Source organism: Ailuropoda melanoleuca, chromosome 9 (assembly GCF_002007445.2).
Source record: "Ailuropoda melanoleuca isolate Jingjing chromosome 9, ASM200744v2, whole genome shotgun sequence".
NCBI classification, from domain to species: domain Eukaryota; kingdom Metazoa; phylum Chordata; class Mammalia; order Carnivora; family Ursidae; genus Ailuropoda; species Ailuropoda melanoleuca.
The window spans coordinates 39774587-39792971 of NC_048226.1; the positions used below are offsets into that span (position 1 = coordinate 39774587).

The following is an 18385-nucleotide window of genomic DNA, read 5'->3' on the forward strand; positions in this document are numbered from 1 at the left end:
GCCACCGGGATGTCTTCTTTGGAAAAATGTCTGCCCATTTTTTAACAGGATTATTTGGTTTTGGGTATTGAGTTTTATAAGTTCTTTATATATTTTGGATACTAACCCTTTATCGAATATGTCACTTACAAATATTTTCTCCCATTCCATAGGTTGCCTTTTAGTTTTGGTAATTGTTTCCTTCACTGTGAAGAAGCTTTTTATTTTGATGAAGGCAACTCTTGGGTAGATTTTTTTTTTCAGATTACAATTCTTCATTCATTTTTTAAAAGACTGGTTTTATGTGTAGATTTATTTAAAGGAAAGAAATACGTCTGGGAAAATTAAAAAATAAACATTACATCAGAATTTAAAACCCACAAAAAGAATCCAAAAAATACTAGTGCTGAAATACAAAGTACTCATCAGGAGTAGTAAGCTAGAAGTTCTATAAGATCAAATGGAAAAAAATATGAAAGAGAGAAAAATACAAACAAAAGGAAATCATTCATGAAAAGAAACATGGAAGACAGTTTCAAGAAGCCTGATATGCAAATGAAAATAAAGGCATTCCAGAAGGAAGAAAAGGAATTGAAGACAAGCCACAACCAAATAAAAGGGAAAATGAAAAAAAGTGTTCCTGAGCTGAAAAAAGACCTGACATTTCAAACAGCAGGGGCAACAAAGTGCCAGACATGATTAATGGAAAATGACATACATTTAGGCACATTCTAATGTCATTTCTGAACTCTAAAGATTAAGAAAAATTCACATAAACTTTCAAAGAGAGATCAAATTTCTTAAAAAGGAAAGAGAATCAGAACAACTATCACATTCCTCACTGACAGTACTAGAGTCTGGGAGAAAAAAAAAGAAAAGGAATCCTGTTTAGAGACTTTTGAAAGAAGTGACTATAATCCAAGAATTCTAAGCCTGGCCAGAATATTATTTATATGGAAGCTGGAGAACCTTCCCGTTGGTGGGTCCCCTCCCCCTGGGGCCTCCCTCACCTTGCCCATGCCTGAGTGAGTAATAAACCTTTGAATTACTTGCTGTCATGGCTCTGGTGTAGTATGTCTTGACATGAATACCTTTAAAGAAAGGAAGAGAGGACCCAGTAATAGGCAGGACTAAACCACAAGAGGTAGAAAAAGGGCATTTTCAAACATAAAAGAACTCAGAATTTATACCACATATGTAAATTTTTTGAGGAAATCATTCAAGACAGAATTCCTCAATTGACAGAAAATTAAAACTAATAAATTCATTGTAGGGGTCTGAAGCATAAGAAACAACTGTGATCCATGAATCTAGCAAAATATACAATTATGTCAAAATACATGATGGTATTACGTTTATATAAGAAAAACAGCACAGCACACCTCTCAAGAGCAGGAATGGAAACCAGAAGACGACGTGAATAATATCTTCAAAGTGCTGAAAGAAAGTAACTGTCTATTGAGACCTGCATCCTCAAATAAACTATCTTTTATTAACTAGGGTAAACTAAAGACATTTTCAGATAAATAAAAAATACAAAAGTTTGCCAAAAGGAAACTTAATGAAGGAATTTTATAAGAATGTACCTCAGGAAGAAAGAAAATGAACTCAAAAAAGTTTTAAGAGACAAAAAGAAAAAGTGAGCAAAGATACTGATAAATATACAAATTGATAAATTTAAACATATCACCTATAACTATAGTGATGTCTAATTTAAGAGTTTAAAAAAATACTGGCCAGCAATGGTAAATAATCTGATAGAGGATGATCAAAGTTCAGTACCTTCTACTACTCAGTCAGGAGTATTAAGACATTGATTAACCTCACAACTCATTAAGTTAAATATAAATGGAAAAAATCCAATAAACCTTAAAAAGGAAAACAGTGCCAAACTTCTAAACAATTAGAGAAAAAATGGAAGATTAAAAACAAATACACCATCATTCAAAATAGAGAGAGATAAAAAAGGAGAATAGGACAAATTTTTAAAAGATAGATTAAAACAAACCCAAATATATATCCTAAATTCCATTGAAAGTTAATGGATTAAACTTCCCATTTAAAAGATGGAGAATGTCAGGTGGATTTTAAAATTCTAGCTATATGCTACTCATCAGAAACATACCTAAATCAAAAAGATGAAGAAAAGGTGAATATAAAAGGAAGAAAAAACATATTCCAGGAAAATATAGAGACCTAATTGAAATTCAAAGTATCCTAAGTCAAAATGTTGTAAGAAGCAGTAAAAGCATTACTTGAAGGGAAAGATAAAGCTTTAAATACTTACATATTAAGAAATAAAGTGTGAAAACTAATGAACTTAAGTTAAACTGTGTAAGTTTTGAAAAAGAACAAAACAAAATCTAAGTTGAAGATTAATAAAAGTAGAAATTAACATGTTAAATAAAGATATAATGGAGAATATCAATTAAGCTGAAAAATGGATCTTTGTAAAAACTTATAAAATAGAAAATCTCTAGAAAGATTGATCAAGAAAAAAAGAGAATAGACAAAATAATATTAGGAGTGCTATGATGGCTATAACTTTAGATAAAGAGGAGAATTTTTGGAAGAGACTATTGTAAAACTTTTATGCCAGTAAATTTGAGATGTTAGAATAGACAAATTTCTAGAAATATATATCCTACTACAACTGTTTTGAGAAGTCAAATGGCTTCATCTTCTAAAATGGAACCAGAACCTTAAAATCTCTTCACCAAGGTAATACTAAACCTAGATAATTTTATAGGGGAATTCTACCACAATTTCAAATAATCAGATGTTCCAATTTTATTCAAACTCCACCAGCGATCAGGAAAAGGAATACTCCCCAATAAAGCCAGTGAAGTTACTATATAATATTGATATCCAAACAAGACAAAGATAGTACAAAGAAGAAAAATTACAGGAACATAGATGGAGAAATGTAAACAAAATGTTAGCAAACCAAAATCAGCAGTATAAAAAAGATAATATATCATGACCAGAATGGGTTTATCTCAGAATGCAAAATATATGAAATATATAAATATAATTTACCACATTAACAGATTAAAAGAGAAAAAACTATATGATAATTGTTGGGATTAGACTAAAAAGGTTCATACCCTGGTTTACCATTTACTAACTGCAAGACCTTGGGTAAGCTACTTAACCCTAATGATCATCAATCTTCTCATCAATAAAATGAGGATACCATCAATATCCATCTTCTGGTCCTATTTTGAGAATTTATAAAGATAATCTGTCTCTGATACATTGTACCTGCTCCATAAACACTGGCTACATGCCTTTATTCCTCTTGTTACCATCTACTAAAACACCCCTCTTCCTCCTCCCATCTATTCAAACCCTACGCAGGTTCAAAGGCTAACTCCAACTCCAGTTCCTCTTCTTTCATAAAGCCTTTACCATTACTCCTTTTAGCCTTCATTTATCTCCCACTTCCACACAGTACAGCAGTTCTTAAACTTCTGAAGGAAGGGTGGAGAATCACAGATGCCTTAGAGAATCTAATGGGAGAAAAAGATCTATTCACAAAAATGCATACACACACACATTTGCATAAAACATCAAGGGATTACTGTCCCTCTGAAGCTCACCCATGGAACCCCAATTAAGAACCTCTGTCTTCAAGTGTATGTTTCACCATCACCCGCTCTTTCTACATGAGACCATCTTAACAAAAGCACAGGATGCTGCATGGATCTAGAAGCAGCATAGAGAGACGCTAGTGAAGCTCAATTCATAGATAAGGACACAGACACACAAAGAGGTGACGTGACTTACCAAACCATGCACAAGTACACAGTAGCAGAGATGGAGCCAGAACCTGTCTCCTACTATCTCTCTAGGTTTCTTTGCAAAAGTGTGTTTGAATAATTTATCTCTGACTTACAGAACTCTAAAATTGAGAAATAATATTAGCCCATTTTTCAGAAGGGGTGATGATCCCTTGGGGAATTTGTCCCCAGGTAATCAGGCCAGAAATTACTAAAACTTACTTATTCTCAGAATGATAGTTACTAAACACACCAGCAACATTATTATATTTTATTCTACTTTACCTTCCGTGTATTGAAATTCTCTCACTAGCTTTATCTGAAGCAACACAAAACCAGGACACAAAACTGCCCCAATTTTATTTTGTGAGGGAGTTAACTTTGAAGCTTTTAAAAAAACTTTTCTACAACTGTAACAATCAAAGCACATCATTGGGTCTAGACCTTGGGCCCAGACAGACACAAATAAAGTCAATCCACAATCTTTCATTCTCATCAATATTTCTGTCTTCTTCCCTATGAGATATTTTTCCACAACAGCTAATAAATAGTAAAACGGATTATACCCTGCTCATTCTCTATCTTACCTTCCAATTCTCAAAGAAGTTTAATGGTAAGGGGAAAAAACAAAGAAAAAAAAGAAAGAAAAGCATTGTGAGTAACTTACAGAATACAATAATCAACCTCCACATTATTAAAACATGATTAGCCCTTGTGTAGTCAGTCTCCTTATGCACGCAAGGAGCTGTTTCACTATGTGGAGTCATACAACCAACATAGGAAATGAGATAATGACTCAGGAAGAGGGGGAGATTTGTAAAATGGGATATATTGGAAATTATAGGAAAAACAACATTGGAGCATCTGAAAAACACAGGTTTTTAACAAACATACCTTAGAGATGAATGGTAAAGGCCACCTCGTCAAAACTTTTCATTTTCCAGATGAGTAAACTGAAGCCTGAAACCTAAACTGCCTCACCTCTAAAATCCATAGGCTTTCCAGAGAAAGGAAACTGGGACCCACAATAAGAAGTCAGCTCGCCCAGCTGAAAATTCATACTATCTTGGATAATGAGGCAAGTACCATAAATACTGGAAAATGCCAGGAACATTATTTATACATTCTAAATAATAAGTCTTTCTTAGGCCTCAGGGGAAAGTACACACACCATAAGCAACTGGATCTTCTGCACTACCAAGTGGCTCACAGAGACCCAGATGAGGCTACAGGGCACTTCTGGATGCTGTCAAGGACAGTGTCACACCTACTTGCCACAAAAGAGGTTTTTTCCTTTGCTGTCTTTCTTTAGCGAGGAAAAACATCTAGAAAAAGTGTAGGCTACAGCATTTCCCCCATTGTTTTTATTTTTCATAGATGTATTCTAAAAAAAATAATAGGGTTGACCATGTTTAGAAATACTTCTGGGTTAAGAGGGACCAAGAAGATGCACCTGGGTGGCTCAGTCAGTTAAGCATCTGCCTTCAGCTCTGGTCATCCCAGGGTCCTGGGATCCAGTCCTGCATAGAGCCCCTCATCAGGCTCCCTGCTCTGCGGGGAGACTGCTTCTCTCTCTCTCTCTGCCTGCTTCTCCCTCTCCCTCTGCCTGCTGCTCCCCCTGCTTGTGCTCTCTCTCTCTTTCAAATAAATAAATAAATAAAATACTAAAAAAAAAAAAGGGACAAAGAATTAATGTTTATTTGGCATAACAATAACTTCATTATGTAATCTTGATATTGCTTATGTGGGAAATTAAGCAGAAAAATTTTACTGGCAGATTAATATAGGTTCACACATGGCCTATGATTGCAAAGACAAATTGAAATTTGCATGGCAATGAAGTTGTCTTCCTTAGGGGAAAGGAATTCAGGACTCAACTGCCTAATCTGGAGTAAATCTAAAGCTTTACAAAAATTGTTCAGACTCTATTAATTAAGAAAAACACAAAAAGATTTCTTGCTCACTGCAATTTTACTTTCATAAGTTAAAATATAATTTAAAAAAATTTTTTTTAATGTTCAAAATCACTAGCCATCAGGGAAATTCAAATCAAAACCACACTGAGATACCACCTTACGCCAGTTAGAATGGCAAAAACAGAAAAGGCAAGAAACAACAATTGTTGGAGAGGATGTGGAGAAAGGAGATCCCTCCTACATTGTTGGTGGGAATGCAAGTTGGTACAGCCACTCTGGAAAACAGTGTGGAGGTCCCTTAAAAAGTTAAAAATTGAGCTACCCTATGACCCAGCCATCGCACTACTGGGTGTTTACCCCAAAGATACAGACGTAGTGAAGAGAAGGGCCATATGCACCCCAATGTTAATAGCAGCATTGTCCACAATACTAAATCGTGGAAGGAACCAAGATGCCCTTCAACAGATGACTGGATTAAGAAGCTGTGGTCCATATATACAATGGAATATTACTCAGCTATCAGAAAGAACGAATTCTCAACATTTGCTGCAACATGGACGGCACTGGAGGAGATAATGCTAAGTGAAATAAGTCAAGCAGAGAAAGACAATTATCATATGATTTCTCTCATCTATGGAACATAAGAACTAGGAGGATCGGTAGGGGAAGAAAGGGATAAAGAAAAGGGGGGTAATCAGAAGGGGGAATGAAACATGAGAGACTATGGACTATGAGAAACAAACTGAGGGCCTCAGAGGGGAGGGAGGTGGGGGAATGGGATAGACCGGTGATGGGTAGTAAGGAGGGCACGTATTGCATGGTGCACTGGGTGTTATACACAACTAATGAATCATCGAACTTTACATCAGAAACCGGGGATGTACTGTATGGTGACTAACATAATATAATAATTTTTTAAAAAAAAAAGTTTTTTTTAAAAGATTTTATTTATTTGACAGAGAAAGTGAGCACAAGTAGGCGGAGCAGCAGGCAGAAGGAGAGGGAGAAGCAGGCTCCCTGCTGTATGCAGAGCCTTACAGGGCTTGATCCCAAGGCCCTGGGATCATGACTTGAGCCAAAGGCAGATGCTTACCAACTGAGCCACCCAGGCGTCCCTAAAAAAAAGATTTTTTAAATAAATGGATCTAAATTTTGTTACTGGGTTCTTTGAGTGCAAATACCCCTAAAGTTCTGGAACTTCAGTTTTCCTTTTTAAATCAATCTTTCATTCTTTTATTGAACTTCTTATAGAGGTAAAATCTAAAGCCAAACACCAATCTCATTCCCTTGGGATTTAGTGAAGAAGTCTTATGAAGGAAAACCATCAGCCAGTGGTGCTTACATATCTTACAGGTAGTGATAAGATTTTGGGAAATGCAGTTTTCTTGGCAAACTGAATTTGTCAATTTTTGAAAAGCAGAAACCGTTGTGTATTTTTACAGATAGCAAATCAACTTAAGTCAGTTATAAAATGCTACCACCATGGGGTGCCTGGGTGGCTCAGTCGGTAAAGTGTCTGCCTTTGGCTCAGGTCATGATCGGGTCTTGGGATCGAGCCCTGCCAACAGGCTCTTTGCTCAGCGGGGAGGCTGCTTCTGCCTCCCCCCTCCCTGCTCATTGTCTCTCTCTCTCAAATAAATAAATAAAATCTTTTTTAAAAACAAGAAAATAAAATAAAATGCTACCATCATTTTTACTATCCTCAAATCCAAAGTTCCTTCTAGACAAATGTACAATGTTTGGTAGTTATTCTATCTGTCTTTATACTAACTATACAAAATCTTAATGCTGTATCTTCTATGTTCATTTGTAAAACAAAACAATGGATTTTTATATAGGATTCTGACTAAAACTGAAGCATATGTATACACGATTTTATCTATGATTAAGAAATTTTCAAAATTAAATTTTCCCTTCCAGTACTTCCAAATTAAAATTATAAATCAGTAAAAATGAATCATGTAGAAATAATGTAAGCATTTGAAGGGCCCTTTTCTGCTATTTTATCAAATTACTGGCACATTGAACTTCCTAGACAAAAATACTCAAAATAACTATGTTCACAGCAGGATTAAAGATTGAATCATCCCTAACAATTTCCGCTACCAAAAAGGGGCAACTGAGAAACATTTCGAAAGTAAATCTAAGTCAATGTACCATCAAAAAAAATGAAAAAAAAATGCTTACAAAAATGTTTTACTGAACAAAGTAGTTATGCTTTGAGGGAACATAAAGGTATTACTTTCATGCCTTTAACCTTCTGGCCCCTGACTGCAGAGAAAAAAAGTCTCCCTGTAAGTTCACTTTTGTTATTGAAATACTTCTCAATAGGTGCTACAAAAATATAATTGTTGTTCTGTCTTGTGCCTCATTTTTGTTTTTCTTAAGGAATGTTCTTCACTACCTCTAGAAAGGTAGCTAAGATAGAAACACAGAAGTGGGGAAGAAATACTTAGAAAACAAGCATAAGGAACACTATCATGCCATGGAGTAAAGAGCTATTTGGGGCCAGATCATGACCATCCAAGACCAAGAATTGTTAGGTAGAGAAGGGACTTTATGAGAAGAGTGATTTTTGCCAGATCGGTAGAAGACAAATCCTCTGGACTGACCTGAAGAGAGGATCGGAAGGGAAGGAACTGTAAGGACGCTCCTAGAATAGCTTCTTGGGTATCAGGCAGGGTCATGGCTGGAAACAGGTAGCAGTCAAGCCGAGAAATTTAAGAAAGATCAACAAAGGGAATATTATGAAGATGTGAGCATGATTTAAGGAAACTCACAAAGAGTAGTGACACAACAGCAAGAGCCATACCAACCTCTAGGCCTGCAGGAACCAGGGGAGCAATTAGAGGAGCTAAGAGAGAGAGTGTGTATGTGGGTACACGGAAAGAGCTGCCTGACTGGAGCTACGGCCTTTTAGAGGAACCAGCCAACCGATGGCAATCTGCAGAGGGCTACAGGCATACATGCTCTCACCTTAAACTCTTTATGCCCTCTCATCTTCTGTCATTGCCTCCAGCTAACCACATCTAGCTGGAAGCCAAGGGCAAATAGCAGAGTAGAGACAGGATCTGGAGAAGTTGATGGAAGAGACCCAGTCTAGGGATAAGGTAGTGGTAGTAGGAATGAAAAGGATACAATACAAATTTAACAGAACAAATTTAACAGAACTTTTAGACTGATTGGATTTGGAGTTGAGAAAAGTCAAGGATGACATCATAGTTTCGGGCCTGGGTAATCAGACTAGAATGATGATAACATCAACTGAGAATGTTTTACTAACCATTGTATTCCCAAAGTCCAGCACAGTACCTTGAGCATGAAAGGCCTTCCATAAACTTTTGTTGGGGTAAAAAAAAAAAAAATGTGGGTGGATGGATAATGGAAGAAACAAATTTTCAGGAAGATTATATGTAATGTAGTCTTAGACATACTGACTTTAGAGTACTGTGGAAGAGCCCACCAAGTGGTTGGAGATTTCAGTCTGGAGCTCTGCAAAGGAAAGGAATTAAGACGTACCTCTAAGAATCATCTGCACAAAAGTGGCAGCTGATACAATGAGAGTGGATGAAATGGCATAGAAAGCAGGTATAAAGAGAAAACCAGAGTCTGATGACCAAATTTGGGATCTGTCTGCATTATGGGACAAAAGAAGGTAGGGAAACCAACAAAGAGAAAAGACAAAGGAAAAAAAAACAAAAAAGAAAAGTACAATCATTTGCTGTGCTGTTAAAATATAATCACATATATTTGCACATCTTTCATAGGCTTTCTTTTTCTTGACACTGCAAAATGTTGCCTAACAAAGATGATACAAACACAAGATGGAGACCACCACTCACCTACTTACCTAAGATTTTTTTTAAGCCACAAATCCCAATCTTACTAATCTTGTTCACCTTGAATCTAACAGCCAACATTAACCCTTCTATGAATTTAGAAAAGTCTATTTAGTATATTTATTCGTTCTAACAACTATGCATTGAATACCTATTATATATCCAGAATTATCACTGGCAAAGTGAGATTAAAAATCAGTGAGACTAAAAATAAGAAAATTAAAATTGACTTGGACTGTAAAAATCCAATCCGCCAGCATAAAACAATTAGAGTTCATTTAAGAAATGACATGATTCACACCAAATAGCATTTCACACAGTGAGAATTCACTGTTTACCATTTAACACCTATTGACATTTGCTCCTTTTTTTCCCTAACTCTAAAGATTGAAAGAGGAGCTAAAACCTACAAACATGTCCTTCCTATAGAAAGCCCAATCATGCCATATTGTAAATTTCTCTTAACCTTTCCTTCTTCCCTACTGTTCCACACAGTCTCGATAATCTTTGTGTCTAATGTCTGGAATATGGCAATCATTCAAATGTTTGTTGAATGAATGAATGAACGAATGAATCAGAAGCTAAACCAAGCCCAGAACAGCCATATTAATGTCTGTAACACTCCCTTATGGCAAAACACAAAACCTTTTAAGGGTCAAAGCTAGGTTCAAGGCAGTTACCTAATATGGCCTTTGACCTAGCCTTGACCCCCCAATATGGGTGGTATTAAAGACTTGGTGCTGAGTGTTAAGACAAGGGCAGAAAAACCCCTGCAAATCCTAAAATGTTTTTTGTTTGTTTACAGCAGCTCTATTCATAACTGCCACCTAAAATGCTTTTAGAAAAGAGAAAAAAAGAAGATTGTAGCACACTGTCTGATGCACAAAATGTGCTCACTGTATGTGTGATGAGTAAATGAACAAAGGGAAGCTGAGGAAAGACAGTGAGCTCCAGAAACCAAACTCAGGGGGCAGGTACGGTAGATGGGACTGTGCCTAATGCCCTCCCTAGCTGAAACTCAACTGAATCTATTTCCTAAGGGCTATTATATCCATTTCCATGGGTAATTTTCCAGCATAACCCCCTCTTCACTACTCCCAACTTCCCATTAAAAAACAAAATCAAACCTGTAAGCCACACAATCAGCCGTGTGCCTCCCAAACTTGATGTACATACTCATCACCCAGAGATCTTGTTAAAAATGAAGGTTCTGAATCATTACATCTGGGTTGAGGCCAGAGACTCTACAATTCTAACTTCTCAGGTGATGCTATGCTGCTGATCTACAGACCACACATTTTGTGTCTCGAGGGCCTGAAAGACATTGCAGAGAATATACCTGTCATCTTAAAGTGAGGGTTAAGATAATTCCTGCTCCCGCATTTCCTAGTTGTATAACCTCAGACAAGTCGTTTGACTTCTCTGAGACTCCTTCTGTGGAATATGGTGATTAGTAATCGCTTACTTATATTTATTGAGTTCTTACTATATACCAGGAACTAATGTTCCATTTTTTCAACTTATAAATTGGACTTAGGTTACTAACAACCTGTCCAAAGTAGGTACCGTAAACCTAGATGTGATTCTCGGTAGTTTGACCCAAAAACCTGGTGTATAATCATTGTATAAGATTATAGGGCTATTATAGACCGATTGGAAAGGTTAATAATTAGTATTTCGCTAACATTTGTTAAGTGCTCATATGTTCCAGACCAAGCTCCCTCAGAGGCATATTAACTCATTTATCCTTATAATAGCCCTAAGAGGTAGGTACTATTACTACCGACCTCATCTTACAGGTTTTAAAATAGGCCCAAATACCCAAAGGTTCAACAGCAGTCAGCACTGGAACTCAGGCAGCTTCACTGCAGAGCCCAGCGCTCTTTTGCCACAAGCCAGGAGAGGATTCGATCCCAGGGCTCTGGGCTACCAGACCTCAGCTCGCCGGGGTGGGCGCATCCCCGTGCCCACTTAGGGCAGTCTAACTGCCAGCCCTATTCGCTCGCAAAGCAAACCAAATCTTCCACAACTAGCTTTATGTGCATCTGTGGGAAATGTCTTTCTCGGTCAACACCCAGGAACCCCATGAACGGGTACAGGCTCTGGTAAAAATAAAATTTATGTAGTTCCAGAAAGCTGAGAAGCGAAACATCTTGTGAACTGATTTACACTGCAGTTGTTAACTGTCGCTCCGGGACCCCCTCAAACCGCGGCGCCCGAAATCTGCACCACCCCCCTCCGCCGGTGCATCCTGGGAGACACAGTCCCAATTGGGCCCTGGAATTTGTAGTCTAGGTTCCTGGAGCGAGCACCGCCTACCTCCCTGCTCTCTCGAAAAGCCGCCGGTAATCCCATCTGCTCTCCAACACCGCTCTCTGCCGGCTTTTTCTCGGGTTGCCGGGACTATGAGCCTGTTCCGGCTGCTCCGGAAGCGAAGCTTTCTCTTCCGGAACGATCTTCTCGGCGACCGCGCGTGGTTGCGTTGCCCGGGCTTGAGCCGGTGTTGGCAGAAACGTAATTTGAACTGTCTACCCGGAGCGAGTGAGCCCAGGGAGAGCCATGGAGGGCCAGAGTGTGGAGGAACTGCTGGCAAAGGCAGAGCGGGACGAGGCAGAGAAGCTGCAGCGCATTACGGTGCACAAGGAGCTGGAGCTGGAGTTCGACCTGGGTAACCTGCTGGCCTCAGACCGGAACCCCCCGACTGGGCTGCGGCGCGCGGGACCCACGCCGGAGGCTGAGCTGCAGGCCCTGGCGCGGGACAACACGCAGCTGCTCATCAACCAGCTGTGGCAGCTGCCCACGGAGCGCGTGGAGGAGGCGCTGGTGGCTCGGCTGCCGGAACCCACCACTCGTCTGCCGCGCGAGAAGCCCGTGCCTCGGCCGCGGCCGCTTACACGCTGGCAGCAGTTCGCGCGTCTCAAGGGCATCCGTCCCAAGAAGAAGACTAATCTGGTGTGGGACGAGGTGAGTGGCCAGTGGCGACGCCGGTGGGGCTACCAGCGCGCCCGCGATGACACCAAGGAATGGTTGATCGAGGTACCCGGTGGTGCCGACCCCTTAGAGGACCAGTTCGCCAAGCGGATCCAGGCTAAGAAGGAACGGGTGGCCAAGAATGAGTTGAACCGGCTGCGTAACCTGGCTCGCGCGCACAAGATGCAGCTGCCCAGCGCGGCTGGCATGCACCCTACGGGACACCAGAGTAAGGAAGAATTGGGCCGCGCCATGCAGGTGGCCAAGGTCTCCACCGCCTCTGTGGGGCGTTTCCAGGAGCGCTTGCCCAAGGAGAAGGCCCCCCGGGGCTCCGGCAAGAAGAGGAAGTTTCAGCCCCTTTTCGGGGACTTTGCAGCAGAGAAAAAGAGCCAGTTGGAGCTGCTGCGGGTGATGAACAGCAAAAAGCCTCAGCTGGACGTGACTAGAGCCACCAATAAACAGATGAGGGAGGAGGACCAGGAGGAGGCTGCCAAGAGGAGGAAAATGAGCCAGAAGGGCAAGAGAAAGGGGGGCCGACAGGGTCCTGGGGGCAAAAGGAAAGGTACCCCGCCCAGCCAGGGAGGGAAGAGGAAAGGGGCCTTCGGAGGCAAGATGAATTCTGGACCGCCTCGCTTGGGCGGGAAGAGGAAAGGAGGACAACACCAAGGAGGAAAGAGAAGGAAATAATTTTCACCCTCGAACCCTTCTGTAAATCAAGAACTATACTAAATGTTAAGTTTTAGTTAACGAGGGGGGTGGGGAAGGATGTTGCAGCAGGTGGCCGCTGCCTTCACTGAGCTTGAGCTTGAAGGATAGACTGCTCTCCCCCCAATACAGTATGAAATGTTGGACTCTTCAAATTAATGTTTTTCCCACAACCCAGAATTTGGCTGGAGATTAAAGTATGTATCTGAGGACATAAGAATCCGGGAAAGAATTTGGTGGAAACTGGGAATGAGTTCTGTTTCTCAACAGACATCTTTTTTTCTTTTAACTTTGGATATATTGTGAGGGAGAAATCAGCTTTTTTATAACAAGGAGTGTATCAAATGGGAACAGAAAGATTACATTTTCAAAACTGGACTTATAAGTAACTCTTACGAAGGTTATTTAATAAAAGTGTGTATCTTAGGTTACTTTTGAGATTTTGGTTATTGGTAGAAATTCTAAGTAAAGCCAGGGGATACCTGGTTCAGATTATTTTAATTTACTTTCTAAAAAACATAAAGCGGGCAACTTTGATGATTTCAGTGATAACAAAAGAAATATGAGTTTTTCTAATAAGTATCAGATATAATATTGAAAGTGCAGTACAACTGGTGTCTCTGAAAAAAGTTTCTTTGCTTTTTAATACTGTGAAAACGCTGATTTGCTGTAAATTGTAAATTGGGCTTCACTAAATAATGGTAATAATCCTCATTAATCCAGGAAATATTTAAAACTTTCTCAACATTTATGTCCCCAGTTTTTTTTAAACTTCAGGTAGGGTCTGTTTTGAGGAGAGATAAACCCACCAAACCTTTACCGGAACACTTATCTTTGACTCTTTTGTCAAACTGACCTTAACTGGTTTGATTAGGAGGTCAAATGTTCATAGCTTTTATGGGTCTCTTTCCCTAATTGATCTCAGTAACTTGTCTTTATAAAAATGAATTCTCTCCTGAAGAGGATTCATAGTAGACTAGAATGCAGAGGAGCCTTTTTGCTGCTGTTACAGCCCCATGAGCCACTCTACTCTGGTTTTTTATCTGCCAGCTGATAGGAAATTAAAGTTGGGAGTTCATTTTGTCTTTTTTCAGTGTTGCCTCATTTTTATAAGTTATCTTTAGAAATCACTGTGGAAGAAAAGATTAATTCAAATTTCATGATGTATTACTAAAAACACAGATGTTCAATTGTTACTGTCTTAGGATACTTTATGATTAAGTTAAAGTCGAACTTTGCCGTCATTGATCAACTCTCCCACTGGGAAGTGGAGCACTTGGCCCATAGTGTAATCCTGTAAAGTTTTTAACTACTCATGAAACCATTTAATGGTAACTTAACTTCATCAAAAGCTGTTATAGAGCACTTAACACCTTTTTAGTTCTCAAATGTTCAGGGTGTTTTGTTACTGTTTTGTTTTGGGATTTTTCGGTTTTTTTGTTTTTAGACTTGATTTAGCAGTTGGACACAGCACTGGCACTGTAAAAAAAAAAAAAAAGAAAGAAAAACCTCGGGCTTTTTGCAAGGTCCTTATTTACTATTAAAACGGTTTAAATGCAGTGTCTTAATTTATTTGGAAAATAGGAAGGCAAAGTAGAATTTCAAAGGAATCAGTGGAAAAAGAAATGTCCCTGTTTCCCTCCCTTTCCCCATATCCCCAATATGTGAAATAAAGGGTTTTAAGTAGAGAGACTTAAGTACCCACGATCCTACAAAGCAGTTACCTTTGGGGCAATTTCAGAGGTGGGTGGTGAGACTGCACTTTAGATTTCTACTCGTGGGAAAATGATACTGATCCAAAGAGGGCTAACGCTGGGGCTGGAGATTGAGCATAGGGGGTGGGCAGTCTCGGCCGAGTGGGCGGGAGCAGGAAAGCGGTGGCCGGGATTGGTCGGCGGAGGGGGCGGGGGGAGGAGGGGCTACTGGAAGGAAGACTGCACGGCCATGGCTGCAGCCGCCCGCGCCCGGGTCGCGCACTTGCTGAGGCAACTGCAGCGAGCAGCGTGAGTGCAGGGCCGGCGGGCGGGCAGGGGACCAGAGGATGCCGCCGTGCCCACGAAGCCCCCCTGGGTGCGACCCGCCGGGCCCCCCGCGGTCTTAGCGTACGTTACTTACAAGAACTCGAGGAAGGGGATACCATTGCGCGTGCCCTCTGCACGTCAGAGCCGTGCGCCAGGTTGGACCGCATTGTAGCGGGGTGCCATGCAACCACGCACAGAGCAGCGAGGCAGGTTGCCCCCTGCTTGTTCTACGTTAAGGAAAACAGGCCCAGAGAGGACAGTGCCTGGTCCATATCAAGGCAGACATTGGAGGGCGTGGCACAGCGACCAAAACAAATTCATGTATCCAATCAACACATTTGTATTGGGTGTAAGTTACGTTCCAAAAACTAGTCTAGGTGCTGGGGATACAAAGGTGAAAGACTCTGGAGCAGTTTGAACTCTAGCGGGTAATTGGTGAGGGGCCAGGGTTTGTGAAACGGGCCTGTGAGGAACGGAGAGGACAGGGAGTGCAGAAGAGAAAAATGGATGTGAGAAATCACCAGGAGCTTCATGCCCTGGCGTGTACAGGGAGTCAGGGTATTAAATGTTATGACATGCCTGACTCCCCGTCCAGAAATGCGAGGTATATAGTAGCCACCTGATAAATATTTGTGCAATGTACAAACGCACAAGTCAGCCTGGGAAAACATGTAAAATTTTGAGCTAACAGGTAGAAATAAGGGGAAAGAAGGGGGACTAGAGAGGAATTTCAGGTAACTGGGAAGAACAGCACTACCGGCAAGAGATGTAGTTCCAGGATCTAAAAGTGGCTAAAATCTGGATCTACCTTCATAGAAGAAAGTAAGAATGGAGAAGACAGACCCTGAATAAGAATATAGCACTTATTAGGCACTTAGTATGTGCCAGGCACTGTCCTACATGCTTTACATATACTATTAATAGTAACTGTAATCCTTACAACAACCCTATGCCATACTATATTATCCTCAAGTTACAGATTAAAAAAAAAAAAAAAGCACAAAGAAAAGGAATCTGTCCAGTGTCACACAGCTAAGCAGATGGCACAACCATAATTTGAACCCAGATAGTCTAGCTTCACGGCCCTTGTTCTCAGTCCTATGCTAAAGAATTTGAATTATGTCCTGTAGATAATGGAAAGTTATGGAAGCAACAGTTCTCACTGTGAAACACTAATACTTTGAATGCCCCATGGTGGGGGTGGAATTCCATGGCTAAATAAATGGGAAACTTCTCACTACTGTGAGCAGTCAACAGGGTTACTCTAAGAAGTCAACAGTTTGAAAAAAAAAAAAAAAAGGTTAGCTGTATTTAAACTCTTTGTTCTAAATCTGTGTTTTCATAAAATTTTTATCAAGCAATACTATTCATATCTCTTAATACTATTCATATCTCTTGGAACCAGTGTCATGTAGAACATGTTTTTGGAATGGTTGTATGACAAAGGACATGGCATCAGCTTTCTGGTGGCAGTATACAGTGGAGAAGAAAGACCAAAAGTAATTGTAATGCTCCAGCTAAAAGGTGATGGCTTCAGGTACCAAGGGGAGGCTGCTGGTACAAGGGGTAGATGTGAGAAATATTGAGTCGTCCATTAATATCAGGATTGTGTATCTGATCGGTGAAACAGAAGGAGAAGTTGAAGTTTCTGGCTGGGGTATCAGGTAAACATTTGGGCCATTTACCAAGATGGGGACTATAAGAGCATGAGCTTTAAGAGGAAGATGATAACTTACCTGAGGAACTTCAAATTGGACACACCTCAGGTACATCCAGGTGAAGAAGACCTTCAGCAGATAATAGACTATATTGTTCTGGAGCTCAGGAGTGAGTTGGAACTCACCCACGTGTATAGAGGACACCTGAAACTGTGGCTGTGGAAGCAAAGGCCTTACCAAACTGTGAACCTAGAAGAGTTGAGAATGAGGTCCCCAGGAGCAGCAATGTGTTAAAGCAAGAGTGGCAAAATGGGCCTTATTTTTTAAATAGGGTATGCATTTAAAAAGTTGGGGATTTCAGATAAAAATGTTGGCAAATTGGAAAATGGCATCATTGGGCCCACATTTCACCTGGAAGGTCTGCCAGGGCTGAGGTGAAGTGGTGGCCACCTCCTCTGAACAGGGCAAGCATTCCAGCTTCCTGAGAGACCCTGGCATACAGCCCGCCATTCATTCTGCACAGCAGCTACACAGCCAGCCAGCAGCTCTGACCTTTCATTTACATTATCTACCAGCCTCCTTAGGGACTTGGATTTGCAAATGATTTGCACTTTGAATGGAGGAAAAGGAGCCAGTATTAAAGGACAGGAACATGGTCAGAGAAGTAGGAGAAAGCCCAGGAGGGAAGGACTGCACAATCACTGCAGATTTGCAGTGTTCTCATTCATGGGGTACAGCAAGAAACAAAACAACCTAATATCCCTGGTGCATAAGTGTGTAGGTATATTACATGTTGATAGGTATTAAAGAGAAAGTAAAGGAGGATGGGTTGTTGGAGGAAGGGATGCAATTTTAGAGAAGATAGAGAAGACCTCACTGTGTTAGTTTCTTATTGCTGCTGTAACAAATTACCATGAACTTGGTGGCTTAAAATAACACATTTATTCTCTTACAGTTCTGAAGTCCATAATCAGTTTTATTGGGTCAAAATCAAGGTGTAAGAGGGCCACACTCCCTTCAGAGGTTCTAGAGGAGAATCCATTATCTTGCTCTTTCCAGCTTCTAGAGCTGCACTTTTTGCAACAATAGACCATAGCTCCTTCCTCCATCTTCACAGCCAGCAATGTAGCCACTTGCTTCAGTGGTCACATTGCCTTTCTTTATGTCAAATCTCCTTCTGCCTGTCTCATATAAGGATGCCTCTGATTATATTTAGGGCCCACCCAGATAATCCAGGATAATCTTTCTATCACAAAATCTTTAATCACACCTGTAGAGTCCCCTTTGCTGTATAATGTTCACAGGTTCCAGGTATTAGAACCTGAATATCTTCAGGATCTCAGCCAACCACACTCACTGAGAAGGTAACTTACAGAAAGACCCATGGAAGGAAGGAATGAGCTATGTGGCTCTCTGGGAAGGTACTAAGAAATGGAGAATACAAGCATGGTTTTAGAACATGGTGACTGGAGCAGAGTGAGTGAGGGGAAGATGAGGTCAGAGATGTTGGGGGCC

The 18385-nt window shown here is 40.5% G+C and overlaps 3 protein-coding genes across 8 annotated transcripts in view; 2 read left to right on the forward strand and 1 right to left on the reverse strand.

Annotated features, from left to right (window-relative positions):
• The window catches only part of CRH (corticotropin releasing hormone), a 177941-nt gene extending 165981 nt beyond the window's left edge, over positions 1-11960 (reverse strand). For 2 of the 3 annotated variants that reach the window (XM_034668136.1, XM_019796541.2), the window contains exon 1: positions 11836-11960. The gene's annotated coding sequence lies outside the window, so the exon portion shown is untranslated. Of the gene's footprint in view, positions 1-10643; positions 10831-11835 lie in introns of all 3 variants that reach the window. The other variant, XM_034668137.1, reaches the window with a different exon arrangement.
• On the forward strand, positions 11946-14750 carry RRS1 (ribosome biogenesis regulator 1 homolog). The gene has a single exon (XM_002916372.4). It carries the CDS (start codon positions 12076-12078, stop codon positions 13171-13173), a length of 1098 nt encoding a protein of 365 aa, XP_002916418.1. The 5' UTR covers positions 11946-12075; the 3' UTR covers positions 13174-14750.
• A 357-nt stretch (positions 14751-15107) lies between these two features.
• ADHFE1 (alcohol dehydrogenase iron containing 1) overlaps positions 15108-18385 on the forward strand; it is a 33144-nt gene continuing 29866 nt past the window's right edge. For 2 of the 4 annotated variants that reach the window (XM_002916371.4, XM_034668138.1), the window contains exon 1: positions 15115-15194. In XM_002916371.4, the coding sequence (XP_002916417.1) occupies positions 15136-15194 (59 nt within the window). In that variant the 5' untranslated portion in view covers positions 15115-15135. Of the gene's footprint in view, positions 15195-18385 lie in introns of all 4 variants that reach the window. The other 2 variants (XM_034668140.1, XM_034668139.1) reach the window with 2 other exon arrangements.

Bases quoted from the DNA above. Each gene is read 5' to 3' on its own strand.
- RRS1 (XM_002916372.4), top strand. From the start codon at position 12,076: ATGGAGGGCCAGAGTGTGGAGGAACTGCTGGCAAAGGCAGAGCGGGAC.